Source organism: Phoca vitulina, unplaced genomic scaffold, assembly GCF_004348235.1.
Source record: "Phoca vitulina isolate PV1807 unplaced genomic scaffold, GSC_HSeal_1.0 scaffold20, whole genome shotgun sequence".
NCBI lineage: Eukaryota > Metazoa > Chordata > Mammalia > Carnivora > Phocidae > Phoca > Phoca vitulina.
Genome location: NW_022589723.1, coordinates 10,459,603 through 10,479,413, shown reverse-complemented (window position 1 = coordinate 10,479,413; position 19,811 = coordinate 10,459,603). Strand labels below are relative to the sequence as shown.

At 45.1% G+C, this 19,811-nt stretch overlaps 1 protein-coding gene across 1 annotated transcript in view; it reads left to right on the top strand.

Annotated features, from left to right (window-relative positions):
* Positions 1–19,811, top strand: part of EHD4 (EH domain containing 4) — a 78,875-nt gene that overhangs the window by 8,085 nt on the left and 50,979 nt on the right. The window contains exon 2 of the mRNA XM_032417274.1: positions 11,374–11,550. Within this exon, the coding sequence (XP_032273165.1) occupies positions 11,374–11,550 (177 nt within the window). The remainder of the gene's footprint in view (positions 1–11,373; positions 11,551–19,811) is intronic.

Here is a 19,811-nt window from a genome sequence, read left to right as displayed (position 1 = left end):
GTTTGGTTTGGGTTTGGTTTTTATAAACCACCTCCCAGAGTAATTCTTAGGTAGCCTCCCCCAGGAAATATTTGGGAACCATTGATAGACAAAGGTTCAGCTAATGGAATCATGATTGTTGAACTTTTTAAGCCTGAAGCGGGTCGGCCTCAACCCAGAAGAGGGAGGCTCACTTTGGTGGCCCTTCCATGGCATGTGGTCCAAGCTCCATCTGTTCACATACTTAGTGAATGACCTAGATGAAGACCTAGAAGTCATGCTTACAAAACTGGGAATTATGCAAAAAATGCAATTTAATAAACAGCCTTTTTCACTTAATATGATATGATGAACTTTTTCTTGTGTCATGAAGTAATCTTCAGAAATAGCTTTCATGACTGCATCCTAGTCTATCCTACAGCTTGGAACATTGTTTCTAATTTTATGCTGTTATCTGTAATATTGCAGTGGACATTCTTGGCTGTAAATCTTTGTATGTCTCAGTTTTTTCTTTTTCTTAGAATAGCTGCCCAAGTATGAATTACTACATCAAAAGTTATAAATATTTGTCAAGTTTATGTATATTGCTGATTATATGTACACCTATGTAATACATATATGTATATATAATATATATCTTAAATAAAGCATATATTTTATCTGGAATATGTATATGTACATATATTCCTTTTCAGAAAAGTCATTCCAAATTAGATTCCCACCACAGAATCTAATATGAGGATCATTATTTCACCAAACTGTCAGTAAAACTATGTATTATTTAAAAACAAGTGTGACAGGAAAAAATTTATTTTTTTAAAGATTTTACTTATTTATTTTGAGAGAGAGAGAGCAGAAGCAGAGGGGAGGGACAGAGGCAGAGGGAGAAGCAGACTCCACACTGAGCAGGGAGCCCGATGCGGGACTGGATCCCAAGACCCTGGGATCATGACCCACGCTGAAGGCAGATGCTTAACTGACTGAGCCACCCAGGCGCCCCTTGTTTTTTTATTTTTTTAGCACTATTGAATAATCTTACCTTTTCCCACTACCACATGAGGCTTCCTCATACGCTAACTTATTAAATATTGGGATCTTTTGGAGCCTTTCTCTCCTGTTGTATTGCTCTGTTGGTAGATTCTTATGCCCACAACATACTGTCTTAAGGACTGTCATTAAAACATTCTTTAATTAAATGGTAATGCAGACCCTTCTGATCTCACTTCTCTTTATTGTGCTAATACTGTCAATCATCATTTCCTGTTATTCTTTCAGAGGAACTTTAAAATTACTTCATTAGATTCTTCCCAGAAAATACCATTGGGATCCATTTGTATTGGAACTGCATTTTATCTTGGTATTTGCTCTTCCCAAGCAGGAACACAGCATGGCTTTGACTCAGACCTTTTATCGATCTCAGAGAGGTGTTTGATTTACTTACATAGACTTCTATATACTCTGTGTTGTTCTTAGGTATTTTATATTCCTTCTCTCTTATGAATCAGATTTTTTTCCTTTATATTTTCTAGACTGGTATTGCAAGTATGTGAGATAGCTACTGATTTTTATGCATTTTCGTTTTGTATCTGTTCATTTGATTGAAGTTACTCTGACAGCTTTTTAGTAGGTTCTCTTGGATTTTCTGATAGACAGCTGTATCAATTACATTCATGATTACTTTGTTTCCTCTGCTGTTTCATATTTGATTGTATTGGGAAGCGAGCATCTACACCAAGCTTCTAATAGTGATGACAATGCTTTTGTTACTTCACCTTAAGATGTGATGTTAGCTGCTGGTTTAATATTTTATAAATTAATCACATTAAGAAATTATCTATTACTAGTCTTAAAAGAATTTCATTTGAAAGCACTAGAACAGATGTTGAGCTTCATTAAATGCCTTTTTACTTTTTCTTTTAACCAGTGTTCTGTGGAAGGTAATTCTGGGAGACTGGTAATAGGTGTTCAAAAAGGGTCCTATAGTTAAGGAACTTTGGGAAAGGCTGTGTTCTATAGCCTCGTCATGCAGCTTTCCAGTGCTCCCAGATCAACCTCAAGTCTGTTGTCTGGTTCATAAATTACAAGTCCTCATGCAGAAGACACTTAATAGATCTTCATTGCATGAGCAGATGAATGACTGGAGAAATTAACAGGGCTATAAACAACTGGGAAGCATGTTGCCTTGGATTCCAGTGAACTTCCTCTCCCTTTCGTCTCCTTCCTTTCCTTACTTTCTCTTTCTTCCAGCCTCCTTCCAGAGTAGCATGGAAGGCAGAACGGAGCAGCTTGTGGTCCCGGTACCAGTTAGACAGCAGTGTGCCTTAAGCACATCTCAGCCCTGCGTGGTTGAAATGCCATTCATAGCTGGGAAAATCAAGCTGTGAAAAGACTTTATCCAGCAAATTCCGGTTTCTTGATCCCACGGGGTATTGTAGATTCCTTAGTAGGCACAGCAGTTTCAAAAATGATGTCACCTGAGCAAGGAGCCCTGGCCGTAATATGTCCATGATTCAACTAAAGGAAAAAAACAAAAATGAAAATAAAAGTCAGGTTTCACACATAAGGAAGACCTAGAGTCTTAAAATGGAAGTGAAGCTTGGCCTAACTTAGTTTTTCGGCAACTTAAAGAGGATTGAAATTTTAAAGAGAGGGAGATATTTCTGATATTTATCTCAGCATTATTTATAAGAGCCAGAAATGGGAAGCGATTTCAATGCCCAGGAGTAAGGAAGTGGCAAACTCAGTTGTTAGACATTCGTCTTAGAATAGTCTGCAGCTACTAAAAATTGTTTTCAACGAATTTCTGATGGTATGAGGAAAAACTAATGGTGAAAAATCTAGATGCAAAATTATTTAAACATTTTGATCCCAATTTTAGAAAGAAAAAATTATATTCACAGAACTGTGACTGGATGGAAATAGATCAAAGTGTTAAAAGTAGTCGTCATCCTGTGCTAATGTGGTCTCGTGCGAGCTGCTTACCTTGTCCTAAGCAGGGATAAAATGCCTGCTCCAACAACAGTGAGGGCAAAGTGATAAAATGTGTATGAAATGCCTTATAAACGGTACAGTGTGGTTTCATAATAATCTATTGTTCAGTGATGTCCAGGAGTGGTGGTGGCAGTGGTGCTTATTTGCTAGGAAATAATTATATATTCCTGACCATTTTGTAAGACTTTTGTGATAACAAATGTTTGATTCTTCTCCCACTTGCATTTCTTGGGATTAAACACAAGGATAAACAAAGGACATCTAGATTCAACACAAATCAGAGTTGAAGGACTAACCCTTTCTTTTCATTCGCTCTCCTAGTGAAATAGTGGATCAAGTATTATCAGTAAAAAAATACATTATATAAAGCTTTCCAACACTTACTATAAATCGAAATGTGTTTAAACTCATAGCCCTGAATTTTAAAATAAGGAAATATAACTGCTTCTCCACGGCACTCAAAAGTTGTACTTTATATATTTCTTTCACATCTGTATGGCTTAAAACCTTAGTAACTGATACTCAAAAGAACAAAATGACTGTTGGGGATGGTTTCATGCTCTTTTTAAAAATGTCCTAGTCCACTGCAAGGAATTGAACTCTCAAACTCTGCACAGATACCGATGTAGGCACTAACATTTCTAAAAATCTCATCATTACACAAGCCATTTCTCTAGGTTTTGGCTTGAGAATTTAAAAAGAATGCTCATAAAACACCCCAAATATATGCACCATCTTACTTTTTAGAGTGCTGATTTAATTATTGAATACCTACTAAAAAGTCTTAGATTTGTATATTTGTTACGAATCACAGAATGCGATCCTGTAAATGCTCCTGTTGCAGGCTGTCTCGGCCTCTCAAGCTCTGATTCAGGGCAGGTAGTGTTCTCACAGGACGGGTAAGAAATCTAGGTTCTAACAAACCACTTAATCTCTGTGAGCCTTAGTTTTTTCATTTGTAAAATGGGGATAAAAATAATACCTACCCTGTAAGGTACTTAGGATGAAATAGATTTATTCATATAAAGACTTTAGGACCTACCAAATCCTCCAAAGTTAGGTGTATGGTAGTCCTCTTTTATGCGCTCTTCGACTTCCCATGGTTTCACTTAACTCACTGTCAACCGCACTCTAGAAGCAGATGATTCTCCTTTTGACATATGGCGAGGTCGGTAGTAGCTAATGTGACGTCACACAGTGCCCGTCATTCACCTCACTTCACCTCACCTCATCACGTAGGCATTTTATCACCTCACATCATCATCAGAAGAGTGAGTACAGTAGAGTAAGATATTTAGAGAGAAAGACCACATAACATAATTTTTATTACAGCATATTGTTATAATTGTTCTATTTTATTATTTTTGTTAAGCTCTTACTGTGCCTAATTTATAAATTAAACTTTATCATGTGCGTGTATGTGTAGGAAAAAGCATTGTGCCTGTAGGGTTTAGGCATTCCCTGAGGGGCTTAGGACGTATCCTCCATGAATAAGGGAGGACTACTGTATTACTAAAATAATTAATGCCTTGTCCATGATTCCAAGCACAAGTCAGTACCTAGGCAGAACGCATGGATGAATACCCAGGGGACACAACATTTGCAGAAGTCTGTCATTGAATAATGTACCTTGTTTGTTTGTTTTTAGTCATTCTTAAGCCCATCTCTGAGAAGATGGTGCTTGAGTATCTTGAGGGACTTTTCATCCTGAAGATTTTCTTTTCCTCTTGACACAAATGATATTTTTTGCTAGGACATTAAAAAAATTTTTGTCTAGCCTAAGCAATGGAAGGAAAAAGACACTATCCACATATACCCTTGCATGAAATCAGCTCCTTGAACCAAGGCTGGGCCAGTGTGCCCAGGAGCCATTTGGACAAGGCCACACCATGGCCTTTAGCAGACAGGGACAAAGATATGTTGGGTCTCCCATCCTCCCCACCAGCCCCCTGCCCAACTGCTTGGAATCCCAGATGTCTGTCTTTTTTTTTATGTTGATGGCTTGGAGCAATCACCCCTGGAAGTGGCAGCCCTTTCTGAGAACACAGGAAAAGGAGAGCTGGGTGGAGCCAGGCACCAAACCCCTGTCTAACGCACGGGATGCACGTGCAGGGGGCTTGTCGACTGTGAGCTGTGGCAATACTCTTCCCTAGTCTTCCTGTGGCCTCTCGTTCCTTTGAATTCTTGTTATTGCAGATAACACCACAAAGTCCCCGGAACTCGTAGCTCTGGGAAAGCCTCTGATACATCAACATTTAACACAGTTGATCAGCCTCGTGCCTGTAGGTGACTCGTTTTTGTATGTCGTACCTCAGAATCCACTCACACTCTCCGAGGTTTCTGGTTTTGAACCTCGTCACTTTCTTCTCACTTTGTTCACGTCAGATACCCCGTGTCCTGGTTGGTCGTAGTTCCCTCACTGCATCTGACATGTGCCTGCCCACCTGGCTGTGTGATGTCAGTGTACCTGAGTTTCCCCATCCCCCGATGTAAAACTCTTCTGGGCAGTCGGCTTAGAGTATCATATATTAACTCATGTATCCGACACGTCCTACTTAGGGTGCCAGCAGCTGGGAGCTGTGTGGGACCCCAGCACTACGGGCTGAGCCTGGTGTAAAAGCAAATGCCTCGGGCCAAGAGAGAGGAGCCCCAGGCTCCAAGTCTTGCACGGCCACTGGCAAGTCTGACCAGCAAGTCTTTGCCGGCTCTAATCCTCAGTCTCTTCACCTGTCGAGCCATGGGGTTGAGCCACATGATTCCTAAGAGAGTTTGGGACTCAAGAGTTCTGAGTGTGTGGATCACACCAGGCAGGAAATGACAACGTATCAGAAAAGAGGAGATGGGCCCACAAACAGCACCAATACCAGGTGTTCCCGAGGAGGTCCACAAGAGAAGAGGAGGTGGGGAGTGGCCAGAAAAAAAGGTCCTGGAGTGCTCAGCGAGAGAGGACTGCCCGAAGGAGGTGACACTTTATAAAGTGACTTAAAGAGCAAGTAGGATAGATGGTAGAGATCATGAGACATGATTCCCTGCCAGACAGAGGGAATGAAGTAAGGGAAGTCAGGGTCAGGAATTTTAAGCCTGGAAAAGACTAATCAGGGAGGGAAGAAGGCCTAAAATAGGTGAGGAGCAAGAACCCCAGAGCTCAAAGCAGAAGGGGGTGGCTCGTGGGGAAGGGAAGTCATCCGGGAAGGACTGGGTTGTTGGTGAAGGCTGTCTAATGAAAGTGGTACTTTAGAAAAGCAATCTCATCTTGCAGGGCAGATGGGGGAGAGGGAGGCTGGGAGACAGCTGGACAGGACAGGGTGACCAGAGCCCACATGAGGTGTGATGAGGAGGCAGAATAGTGAGGGAGGGAGGCCAGAGCCAGGTGGCCACCTGAAGGAGGGTGTGGAGAAAGCCGGTCAGCCCCCAGACACTGGTTCAGCACCTACTTTGTTCCAGATGCTTGTTAGATGCTAGGGTACAGTAGAGAGCCAGACAGACGAGGGTCTCCCTCTCAAGGTGCTCCTAATATCCTGGGACAATGACATGCCAACAGGAACATGGCACAATATCAACTCTTGCTAAGTGCTCTGATTAGGTTATGAGGGGGAGGGATGGGGAACCAGACTGGAGAGGCTTCTGTGTCAGGGTGCTCCCCAAGGAAGTATCATGTGGCATGCAGAGATCTGGGGGAGGGCCTTCCCCGAGGTGGGAATGGCCTTGGCATATTGAAAAGGTGGCACAAAGTCCAGTGTGATCAGACATTCAAACACTCATTATTTCAACAAGTATTTATTGAGCACCCCAACCATGTGCCAGAGATTGTTGCAAGCATGTGGGAAGCATTAGTGAACAGAAGAGACTAAAAGCCCTGCTTTCCTGCAGCATATACTCTACCAGGTGGAGGCAGGGAATAAGTCGTAAATATAATAAGTGAATTTTACAGCCATGGGAAAGAGAACACAATTTTTTTTTTCTAATTTTTTTGTTGTTAAAGATAATGCTGCAATGGACATCTTCACACAAAAATCTTTTTCGTGTATCTAGGATTTTTGCTAAAGATAGATTTCAAAAAGGAGAACTACCCCCATTTTAAAGGCTTTTGACACAAAGTATCAAATTGCTTTTCAGTGAGGTTATACCAACTGATTATTCCGCTAATATACATAAGGGTGTTTATTTTACTACACCCTCACCAGAGTTGGGTATTACAAGCTCTTTAAAGTGTTAATACATTATGTCTTTATTGGTATCACTTTGATAACGAAATTGAACACTGAATTTTGGCTTTTTATAATCTGCGGGAGAAAGTATCACTAAGATTAACAAGGTAAACAAGCTATACAAGAGCCCTTCCTAGTTCTACTTCTCTTCTGTGTCTGGGACCCAAAGATGGAGTGATTTATCAAAGTCACAGTTCAGAGGCACCTTTTACTTCAAACTGATTCACATTAGCAACATACTTTAACAAATACTTGTCAAATATAAACCGAAATATATGTAAGTATACTTTAAAAATAATTTATTAAAGTTCTGTCTGACAGGGTTGCTACTTGGGAAGTTCTAGCTTCTCTTACATTATGAACTTGAAAATAAGAAACACATACTCTTCTTGAAACAATTTCATACTTTAGACTTTTCATTGAAACCTCTATTATTCCCAAATTAGTGGGGTTTGTTGTGCTTTTATATAAACCTATATATTTATGTAAACATCAAAAGCAATTCAGGCTCTCCTTGGCAATGATGGCCTGACTTACACACCTTTACGTGTGAGTTACTTCCCTGCTGGGGACTCCCTGCTGAACCACAGCATCCACACACCCCTCTACCCCTGCCTGAGCCCCATCCTCACCTCCTGAGGCCTGGAGCTGAAAGGCCCTCCTCCTGTGCAGGCCTGGGAAGGTGCTGAGAAGGGGCAAGATTGCAGAAAGCCACCCAAGGCAGGGCCCAACACTAGGTTTTCCCCCAAAAGGTAGTGCTACAGTTCTTGTCTGGTTTCTATTTTATTGGGGTGTCTGTGAACATTGTAGGCTATCTTGCCATTGCTGTTAACATTGATTCCGTGGGAGAGTGCCTGTCAAGTTTCAAGCCAACACTTGGACCTGAGCCTTTTGTGAGAACTTTGTGTGCTGCAGGGAGCCTGGTGACATTGACTGCTGTTCTTCCAAGCCCAGGACCCCCTCCTCGGTGGTCCCCCTTCCTCTGTCCCACGGATCTCCTGGCATAGTGTCATCCAGGCCATGGGGTGTGGAAATCAGAGTGGACTTGGGAGCGGTGTGATCTGGACTTGAATTCTAGCTTTGCTGATGAATGACTTCAGACTTGAGATCCCAGAGTGGCTGTAAAACCAAAATTCCACATTCCTATGTGTATATGAAATTCACACACTCTGTTTACACTCTGCAAGTGCTGGAGTTTCACAGAGCGTGAGATGCTATTGCTGGCTTCTACCAGTATTTCTAAGATTTGTGTGGAATTTCGTAAGAATTTGTAAATGTGAACATTTCTGCTCCTAAGGGTATTTACTAGTATGCTCAGTGCCTGAAAATGTTTTGAAATTTTTTAAAAATTAAATTTGAACATGTTTGGAAAAGTATCTCCTTCTCTCCCCAGCTTTTCTCTAGGGAGAACAGAGAGAGCTGGTGCCTTGTTGTTAGGGCAGCCCCAGGACCATGCAGGAAGCCAGTGGGGAGAACTCTCCTCCCTCACTTTTGAGGAGAAATAGGATTGCAGTGTCTATGGCCAGCACACTCTGCATGAGGACCCTGAACTCCCCTTGTGCTCCTCATCCCAGAGCAAACCACCGGCTCAAACCCAGGTTTAAAACATTGTCTGAAGGGGCGCCTGGGTGGCTCAGTTGGTTAAGCCTCTGCCTTTGGCTCAGGTCATGATCCTGGAGTCACAGGATCGAGTCCCTGCATTGGGCTCCCTGCTCAGCGGGGAGCCTGCTTCTCCCTCTGCCCCTCCCCCTGCTCATGTTCTCTCTCACTCTTTTGCACACCCACTCCCTCTCTCCCTCTCTCTCATAAATAAATAAAATCTTTAAATAAACAAACAGAAAAACATTGTCTGGAGACAGCACGAGACCTGGAGTCCAACTGCCTGCATTCCATTTCCACTGAAACACACTTATTGTGTGACCTTAGGCAAGTTGCTTAGCCTTTCTGATGCCCCGGTTTTCCCACCTGTAAAATGGGAATAATGTTAGTGCCCACTACAGAGTGTTATGGGGAGTACACAAACAATTGTGCACATGGAGGGCTTTGTACTCCAGGTAAATAATGAGCACTTGGTAAATGCTGGGTGCTGTTATCCGATCGTTTTTTCACATTTCCTCAAAATTTAGGGGACATATTTAAATGTTATCTATTCTGGTGCTCCACAGCTTCACAGAAATGTAGAAACTTTGGATGACATAAAAACTAGCAATGAAATCAATTAAATGTTCAGAATATAGCCGCTAAGATGGCTAAACAATTTCAGTTTTTTATTTTATATAGAAAACATAGGTGTCAGGGATGGCCTAATTTCTTATTCTTAGAAAGATGGCAAAATTGTGTTGGACAGTTGAGAATGCAGTCCCTTCTGTCCCGGGAAATAAAATGACAGGTTCAGACCTAAATTTGATCAGTTGGGACATTTTAGAAATAAACAAATAGTTGTTAGGAATGGGGAGCTGGAGAAAACTGTGCACATTCATGCCCTGGAGCCTCTCTCCCAGGGTTAAGGGTCATCGCCCTGGCAGGCTTGGGGCATGGCTCTGCCCTAATCACCTCCAACAGGGATTCCTTTCCACCGCTCCCCACTCCCAGAACCTGCTCCCAGTCACTTTCTTTTTTTTTTAAAGATTTTATTTTTTATTTGAGAGAGAGAGAATGAGAGACAGAGAGCATGAGAGGGAGGAGGGTCAGAGGGAGAAGCAGACTCCCTGCCGAGCAGGGAGCCTGATGCGGGACTCGATCCTAGGACTCCAGGATCATGACCTGAGCCAAAGGCAGTCGCCTGACCAACTGAGCCACCCAGGCGCCCTCCCAGTCACTTTCAAGTGTTCTCTGAAGGTGTTGCCTTTCCACCTGTTGCTTGGTAATGAGGGAAATGTATTCCAAAGTATTCCTTTCTTCATGTTCCCCTCGGCTGCAAAGGAAGGAGGGAGTAGTCTTTGCCCTGCCCTGCCCCATTCCACATATGCATAAATACAGGGAAGTGTGTTTCTTCTTCATGGAAAGGAAATCTTGGTGGGGAGGGAGGGGCTCCGAGGGGCTTCGGCTGAATGAAGTGCTGGTGGTGGAAGGCTGGTGCAGAGGAGTGAGTTAGGGCTCAGCCGTTTTCCATATAAAGCAGACTTTCCCCACCACTCTACCTCTGGCCGCCTTGCCCCACCCCAGCCATATCACTGAGCCAGTCCTTGGCCTGTATCCCATCAGTTGGTCTTCTGGGCCCCCTGAATAGGAACCATCAGTGACATTTGCTAGGCCCACCTGCCCAGTTGTGCAGGTTAAACTCCATGAAGGCACTGGGCAGGGGAGCATGTTGGGGGGTAAAATCCAGCTAGCTTGCTAAGCTGTGAACCCTGGTGCAGGGCTGTGTCTGCCCAGAGGAAGGGGCATCTTCTTCCAATTTGCACATAGGGCTAGTAATGGCCCTGGTGGTATCTAATCTGACCCCTCCAAGACACCCCTTCTTCAACCCCCATTCCTCATAGCAGCCTCTGTTGCTGCAGAATTCTTTGGAGATCGGCTTCTATGGCCATTACCTCCAGGAACCCAAGGGAACTGTAAAGTGCACCAGGAGGATGTGCCGGCCTCATTGATCACCAGTGACAAGGAAGGGAGATGGTTCATTATTTCATTCACTGCATTGAGTGCCCTCTGTGGGCAGGCATGGTGCTGGGTGCTGGGGCTATGCGTCTGGCCATAGGCATGGGCCTGCCTACAAGGGCCCACGATGAGAAGAATGCAGTGCCCCTGGTAAGCACCATCATGGCTGCAGGCACAGGGTGCCCGGGGCCCACAGAGGAGGTGTGCCCAACACGCTGGAGGGATGGGGACACTTCCCAAAAGGAGGTGGGCCTGAGCAGGTTCTCGTAGGATGCACAGGAGCTGGCTGGGTACACTTCCCTGGGGTGGTGTCTATGGTGCCAATGGAACCAGGAATGGGAATTGTGCTGAGCAGAGGTATGTTTTTCAGAAGACCCAGGAAGTCTGCAAGATGCCTGACCTGTTACTAGGCCTCAAGGAGGGGGGAAGGTGGGGCTTAGGTCTGTAGATCTTAAGCTTTGAAAATTTGTCATTAGCAAAAGAGTAAAATGCCAATCATTCTCCTTTTCTTGGTGGTTATGTTTCTAGGCCCAGGAAGCTTTCTGGCCTCTTGCTTTGTGATAACTTGCTAAGTTTCTTTTCTGTTTCCCTTTCCTAGATACTTACTGGAACAAGATTTCCCAGGCATGAGGATTGGTCCAGAGCCCACCACCGATTCCTTCATTGCTGTGATGTACGGGGAGACTGAGGGCAGCACCCCAGGGAACGCTTTAGTCGTGGACCCCAAAAAGCCATTTCGAAAGCTTAGTCGCTTTGGAAATGCATTCCTGAATCGGTAAGGACCAGCAGCCTGCCATCTTTGGTTAGGTTGTTTAAACCTTTTCTTTGAATTCTTGCCAATTACGTATAAAGTTTCAATAACAGAATGGAGCATGTCTATTCTAGAAGAGAGAAGATATAGAGAATATGCTTATTGTATTCAAATATTTGCAAAGATCATCATAGAAAATGATCATTTATTACCTATTCTGGGTGGCTTCAGAGGACAGAGCTAAGGCCCCAGGATTGGATGTTATAAGGGCACACAGTACAAGGAATACATTTCTTTTTTTTTTTTTTTTAAGATTTTATTGATTTATTTGAGAGAGAGCACACAAGCAGGGAGACGAGCAGAGGGAGAGGGAGAAGCAGACTCCTCGCTGAGCAGGGAGCCCAACGTGGGGCTCGATCCCAGGACCCTGAGATCATGACCTGAGCCGAAGGCAGACGATTAACCGACTGAGCCACCCAGGCGCCCCTACAAGGAATACATTTCTAATATTTCAGCTGCACAGAAATGTATCAAGTTGCCTTGTGAGGAAGCGAGCTCCCCATCACTGACAATGTTAAGTGGCGGCTAGATGGCCGCTGCTCAGGCATGGTGTGCTGGGGACTCCTGGACTGAGAACTTAGCCCAGAGGACCCCTGGGGTTCGCCTGACCCCCAGATTCAGCCTGTTGATTATTCCAGGACAGGTCACCTCACCTGCCTGGCTGCCTCTTATGCTTCTCACTCCCATGCTGTGAGCTTCTTCTTTATTCATTAAGGCTGGGCAGGGGAAATAGAGGCAAAACAATACAAAAAGTTAAATTTGTGACTTGGTCATTCTATGACAGAAGTGAAGTTGTGGGATGGCTGAGGTTCTGTCTTAGCTGGAGCTGTGTTTCGTTTGTACTACCCTGTACCCTCTCCCCGGGGCTCCCAATGAAACGGGGGTGTGGATGCAGAGCACCTGCCCTCTTGGACTGACCTGCCATCCCCTCCCTCTCCTTCCTCCTCTTTGCTACTCCCAGCTTTTTTTTTTTTTTTTAAACCTTTTTCTCTTTCTTCTCTCCTGCCCTACCCCTCGCCCCTCCATTCCCCTCTTTTATGAGTCTCTTGCCTTACACCAGTTACTCTGGGGGTGTGGGCTGTGGGGGTGCAAAGCCAGGGAGGGGTCATCCAAACAAAAGAAACTTTTTAAATGGTTTAAAAAGTAGAAACGGATCCTCCCAGCCATCTGCCGTCCTCCCAGAGGCTGAGATGTCTCATCACACAACTCCGGGGGGCGCCATTCACAAGGACGAGGGGAAGAATGTTGTGTCCAGGCACTGTGCGGTGGCTCTGCCCAGGGCATCCCAGGCAACCTCCAGAGATGCCTCTGGGAGAAACCTGACTCGAAGGGCTTTTTTATGCTCTTATCATAAATCGAAGGAGGCATCCAAATGGCAGCCGGGGAATATGGCAGTAGGATGAACAGAAATGCAGAGATGATGTAGATGGAGTCACAGAGATATCCCATCTTGCTGCTCACAGTGATTTACAGAATACTGTCCAGATGATTTTTTTCCACCTGCAGGATGCTCTCTGGGAGGAGTTTCCTCCCCATCTCCAGAGCAGCTTTGGTTGGCACCAGAGCCTCTCCTGTGGGAGAAGTAGGGGTTGAGCCCAGGCGGAAGAACATCAGAAGGTCTCCTGACACAATTGAGGGGAAGTGGGACAAAAAGCTCCCCCATCAGGGCCTCCGGGGAGCCCTGGTCATGGAGCAGGCAATAGTCAGTCTTCCTGTCCCAAGATGGGCCCTGGAAGGTTCCAGAGGCCTGGAAAGTGCAGGGCACAAGGTCCTTCTCCATGAGAGACTGGCTTGGAATCCCATGGTTTCATTACCACTGCCTTGAGTCTTACTCTCTTTTTGCCGGACAAAGGCTTAAAAAAGAAATAAGCTGCCACTTTTTTCAAATTCCTATTTTGTGAAGTCCACATTCACAAGGGGAAACCCTGGAAGAATGGCTGTCGGCTTGTTTTCTTTTGGCAGATGATTTACTTCCCTGACAAATCTTTTTTCAAATGCCAAAGATACAGCAGATGAGTATGGAAAAGAAGCATTTAAGAAAATTCCAAGGGGCGCTTGGGTGGCTCAATCGTTAAGCCTTCGGCTCAGGTCATAGTCCCAGGGTCCTGGGATCAACTCCCACATCAGGCTCCCTGCTCAGTGGGAAGCCTGCTTCTCCCTCTCCCCCTCCCCCTGCTTATGTTCCCTCTCTCGCACTGTGTCTCTCTCTGTCAAATAAATAAATAAAATCTTAAAAAAAAAAAAGAAAATTTCGAATGGTGAGGCTCATTATCTGGGATCTAAAACTTGCTGAAAATAATCCATGCATTATATAATCAAGCGTTAATTGAGAATACATAGAAAAATATTAGCAAATAATTATATGGCATTTACTGTGTGTGAGATAGAGTTCTAGACTTTACTTGTATATTAGCTCTAAATCCTCAGCAAACCCCTGTGACCTAGGTGCTACTCTTACCCCCAAGGTAGACAGGAGGAGTTGATGCATAGAAGTTAATTTAACTTCCACTCAAATTGGAACTCAGGCCATGTGGCCCACAGTCCCTACTAGTGACCACTGGACCGCCGAAGGGCTTGACACTTGGACTGAGAATCACTGCCTACTGCCCTCTATCGAACTTTGAAGGCTGTCCTTAATGTAGCCCATGAACAACGATGATAAAGGTGATGATTTTTGTCCCCAACTATCGATTAATAATTTCATACACACTCCTTTTTCTGGGTTAATAAGACAATGCTACAATGGCCATTTGACAGGTGAGAAAACTGAGAGCAAAGAAGTAAAATGACTTACCCAAGAAAAGGCAGAGCCAATATTAGAATTCAGTTTCCTCTTCCCTTCTGTCTACCACCCTGCACCTCCTAGAGCACTGGCAGAGAAGAGTTTCTGTTCTAGCCATGCTGGTGGCCATGCACACGTGAGGCTCACGTGTAAGGGACGTGCCTCATCGCACCTAAGAGTAAACAGCATGACTAAGTCATATCCACCCAACGCTGCTGTTGTTTCTCCCAGTGCTTACATAAGAAAAAGGTCAATTAGTGTAGGGCACTCAAACGTGTATGTAATTATAGTGTCCCTACGGGAACACCAGCGGGGCTAGCTCTAAAGGCAGGCAAACTCCTCTTTACATAGCATACTTTCTGGGAACCAGGTCCAAATACAGTACTTAATAGGAATGGGAATTGGTTGTCTGCAGGGGAGAACTTTCTCCCCCCACCCACCGAGCAACCACCAGTCACCCCTGGGATAGGTCTCATTACCCTGGCCCTCTCATTACAGGGCATTGGCTTGAGGCTCTGCCCCCAGGGGCATTTTTCAAAGAGCTTAGTACTTCACAACGTGGTACCAGGTGACACCTGGAGGGTGTCAACCTCGAAGCATTAGGCAAACCCATGCAGCCTGAGTTTCAACGTGGAAGGATGGTTTCTAAGAAAGTAACAGAGGGTCTAGGGAGCAGTTCTGAGAAAAGAAGACGAATTCCCAAAAAGGCAGCTTCAAATTATAGAAATTCCACACTTGAACAATCAAAGGAGTTGAGTCTAGAACAAAAAGTTCTATGGAAACAACGTTAATGCGGCATTCCAGAAATCCACCATGCTACCTTGCTTTTTTTTTTTTTTACTTTTTTTTTTAAAGATTTTATTTATTTATTTGACAGAGAGAGACACAGCGAGAGAGGGAACACAAGCAGGGGGAGTGGGAGAGGGAGAAGCAGGCTTCCCGCTGAGCAGGGAGCCCGATGCGGGGCTCGATCCCAGGACCCTGGGATCATGACCCGAGCCAAAGGCAGACGCTTAACGACTGAGCCACCCAGGCACCCCTATGCTACCTTGCTTTTGAGAGGAATTCCACAGTCAGGCCTGTCTTGGAGCTGCTCTGTGGGAATGTGGTCACTGAGCCTCCACAGTCTGTTACCAGGAGGCAGTTCCAGCTCATGCAGGAGGAGATGGATGACCAGCAGCCCCCGCCGAAGACACAAGGCCTGGGAGGCTCCGCGTATCTTGGTCAGTTCCAGAAGTGTCAGGACTGGCTCTGACATTTCCCCTCAGCAGTCTGCTTTTGAACTGGATGTTATGTTTCTCCCTCAGTCTGCTTTTCTAAACATGGTAGTCTTTTTTTTTTTATCCAGATAGCTGCAGGCATTGTTTAGTTTAGGATCTAGTTTAATTTTAAATCGTAGTCATCCACAGAAGAAATTCTTAATCTCATCTCCTCCTTGCCTCTGTCTCCTTTTGAAAAATAACTTTAACCAGTGGCCCTAGGGATTGAAATTTTGAAACTTTCTTTCAAGCTGAAGGAATCTGAATGGTACTTCCAGCGCACCTGTCCTTTTAGCCAGGCATGGTGACAGCGATGATAAAATACAAACCCACTGTCTCATGTTGGTGTGAAGATTTAGCAATAATAGAATACATATGTGTATTTTGGGACTTATACTCTGCCACCTCTCTGTAATTAAATGAAGCTTTAGTAATAGGCTTTTTTAAATATTAATATTACAGTCACTTAGGACCACTGGGATTTTTTTTAACTGGCTTCCTACAAGCATACCGCATCAGTACAGACACATGCGAGCTCCGTCAGCTAATTCAGATGCAGAGATGAAGGAAAAGATGCTTTTGCCAAGAATCACCAGCAAATTTGTTACTTTCTTTTTAATCTGAGTGATGAACTGGTCCTGTTTGTTTATTTGTTCATTTTGTGGTGTGTTTATCCGTAATAACCCCCCTGAAGCTCTTCCCATTAATCTTCAAGCTCAGGATTTGTGGTGGCTGCCAGCTCATTAACCATTGTTGTTCACTGGCAGCTGCCTCCACGGTCCTGGTCCTGACAGTCCAGAAAACCAGCTTTACCCGCTGCACTTGGGCAGAACTTCCCAGCACCGGGGCCTTGCTGTTCCCCACTGTGGCTGTCAGGAATGAGAGGCTTTGGTTTAGAAAAGTACATGTTTGTGTTGCACCACATGAAATTGCCCATATTCAGCCAGCCTTGACTTGTAACAGTGGTGATGCTATAAGATTCGATCTAAGGGGGTAGCTGTGGGCTTCTTATAGTCTGGATGTGAAATTAAATTCCCCCTGGGCAGGGAAGGTTCGATCAGCCATTTGTGGCAGGACCATGTAATGATAATGATTGTGGGTTGGTTGTCAAAGTCTTTTTGTGTATCGTGTGCTCTTTACTGTGCCATCTTAGGAAGTCATGTCCTCTGTCTGGTCTCTCTCTAATTATTCTATGAGCTGGGGTTGAAGGAGGTGCTTTGAAGCTGCACCCTACTCTGTCCGTTGTAAGCATCTGATGTGATCTGAACCTGATGGTTCGGGCTGGTAGAATTGCTCAGATCCCTAGAGCTCGCAGTGTGAGTGAGCAAGGTCTGGCTCCTGGCACCTCTGCCCTCCAGCAGTGGGCTGAGAGCACGTCACAAGGGAGCCTCCAGGTGCAGAGTCCCGGGGCTGTGGCACGTCACTCCCTCGTTGGGGGATGTTGCCCTTTGTGATGAGGTACATAGTAGTGGTTCAGATGCACAAAATGGTGGTAGCAGCCTAGTAGTCGAAAACCCGGGCCCGAGTCCAAACTGCTGGGTTAGCATCCCAGCTCCATCACTTACCAGCCGTGTGACTTGGCAAGTTGTGATATGTGCCCCTCTGTGCCCCAGTCTCTTCCCGTGTAAATGGCAGCACATAGCCCCTACCGCTCAGGTTGTGGCAAGGATTGAGTGAGTTAAAATGTATACAGAAAGTGTTTAAAGCAGTGTTTAGACACATAGTAGGTGGACAGTAAATGTGTCATTTTATTATTACTGTACCTGCTGGATATCCCTACATTGTTTGGAAATCAAAAGCAGCATGAAGGTACTGCCTGGTTCTTCTAAAATGTTGATCATCAAATTGGAATGTTAGCATTTAGAGGGAATTTTAAAATCCCTGCTCCTCTCACCTCCCAGTTTTATTATGCAGCAGGACCTTACAGCCCAGACTATTCCTTGATCCAGCCCCCTTTCTGCTCCCCCTGAGCCGCCTTTGCGTGTGGGAGTGGCAGAGAATGGGGATCACACGCAGAGTCTGTGCCCATCCTCCTCTCCTTTTATCAGAGAACAAGGTGCATCAGGGCAGCCCTGGGTGAGGCAACACTGCCTGACAGCTTCTGTGAGGCTCCTGGGCTTCAGCGGCCACAGGTCTGCATACTTCATGGGAAATGTGGAAGGCAAGGGCACAAATACACGTTCGTCACTCTGGGAAGGAGGAGGAAAGCCATCTTGGGAAAGCAAATCTGTGCTAGGAAACATTTCAGCACACAAGCATAAGCAAGAAAAGCCTGACCTGGGGCTGACTCTAATATACCCAATAAATAACCTTGCCTTTCACCTTTCTTTCTTAGAGCATAAAAGTAAGACAGGATTGCTGTAACAGCATTGCATTAGGATTTTTTCTGATTACAATATAATTATTTAAGAAAATGTATGTGTGGTTCTAACTCCTCATGTATGAGGCCTGCCCCCACACAAGGGTCTGAAAGCTGACTCGTGCTCTGTGTTCCTTGCCACACCACCCCCTCACCCCTCCCCCACTCCTTGACCCCATACCCCACACCCCCCACACGCCCTACCTAACAGACTTTCTTGCTTTCTTTCCTGGAGTGTAGCCTGGTTTTGCACACACAACCCAACCACCCCCTCTCAGGGTGCCCCTGGAGAGCTCCCTCCTCCTCTCCTCACCATCTTCCCCCGCCCCCGCCCCTCCCCTTCCTTCCTCCCCTTTCTCCCTCCTCTTCCCCCTCCTCACTTGTTCTGCAGTTATCCCTGTGGGCCCCTCAGCCTGCCCCCTTGTTTATTGTGTGGTAACGTCACCACATTCACCATATCTGACGGCATCTTGGCATCTTGTTTCGTGGCTCACAGATTTCACCTGATTTCGCCTCTGCTGTTATGTCAGGAGGCATGGGAGTTGCTGAAGGTTTGTCACTTTGCAGAGAGAGTGGACAGTTTATACGTTTTGGATGCCTCTATTAACTCCACACTAGAATCCAGGGGTTTTGTGTTTTGGAAAAATTGATATTGAGTGTGAGCTTGTGGTTTTGGAGAAAGGTCAGTCTCTCACAGGAATACTTAGCATAAAATAGTTTCACATATGTGCAATTTTTCAGCATTGTCAAATGTCTCAAGCCATCTAATAAAAAGGATGAGATTATGATAAGAGACTGAATCATTACTGACAAGAAATGTGGTCTACCACAGATGTGCTCAAAACTCTGGTCCTACCTTAGTTCTAGAGCATCAAACGTGGCGGTTTTTTCTCCGTGAACTTACAAAGAATGAATGCTTAGTGATCTCTGTGCACTTCGTTCTCACACATTGCTCTCCCCATGTTGGGCAGTGGGGTTTATTGAAAGGTCTGGAGGGTGCATGAGGGGTGGGAGAAAATCAGAAATGAGGGTTCTTTAAATTAACCTGACCCTTTATTTTTAATGTTTTGAGGTTTTTAACTTTATGGGTTGAGTTCAACTCAGTTAACATCAGAAATATTAGGTTGCCGTCTCCAGCAGGCCATGCATTCACGGTGTGACCTCAAGATGTCATAACGATTTTGGGCTTTAACTTTTCCAGCTGCAAAATGATCATAATATCTTTTCCTACACCTCCCTGGGCTGACCTGAAAATATAGGAAAGAATGTGTGGGAAACTTGTCCCGAGCACCTTCAAAGAAAGCTATTTTGAAATGTCAGTAATTGTACCTCTTGCTCAGGACTGCCCACCCCCAGCCATGGGGCCGTGACCCCACCCTGGCCCGGGGGCTGTGCCATCCACGTGTGCACTGTGAAGGCTGGTGTGGCCGCCCTGTCCTGCATTCCCAGCATATTTACTTTCAGTGATCCCACCAGTTCCACTGAATGGAAGAATTGAGCTTTCACTGAGGGTTTTCCAGCCTTCTGCCCACACAGATACAAAAGTTAGTCATTTACAATATAGGAGAAGGAGAGGCACTCTATAGTTTTTGCCTTAAAACAGACACAGCGGGGTGCCTGGGTGGCTCAATTGGTTAAGCGTCTGCCTTCAGCTCAGGTCATGATCCCAGGGTCCTGGGATCGAGCCCTGAATCGGTCTCCTTGCTCGGGGGAGAGTCTGCGTCTCCCTCTCCCTCTGCCACTCCCCCTGCATGTGTGCATGTGCTCTCTCTCTCGCTCTCTGTCAAATAAATAAATAAAATCTAAAAAAAAAAAGACACAGTGC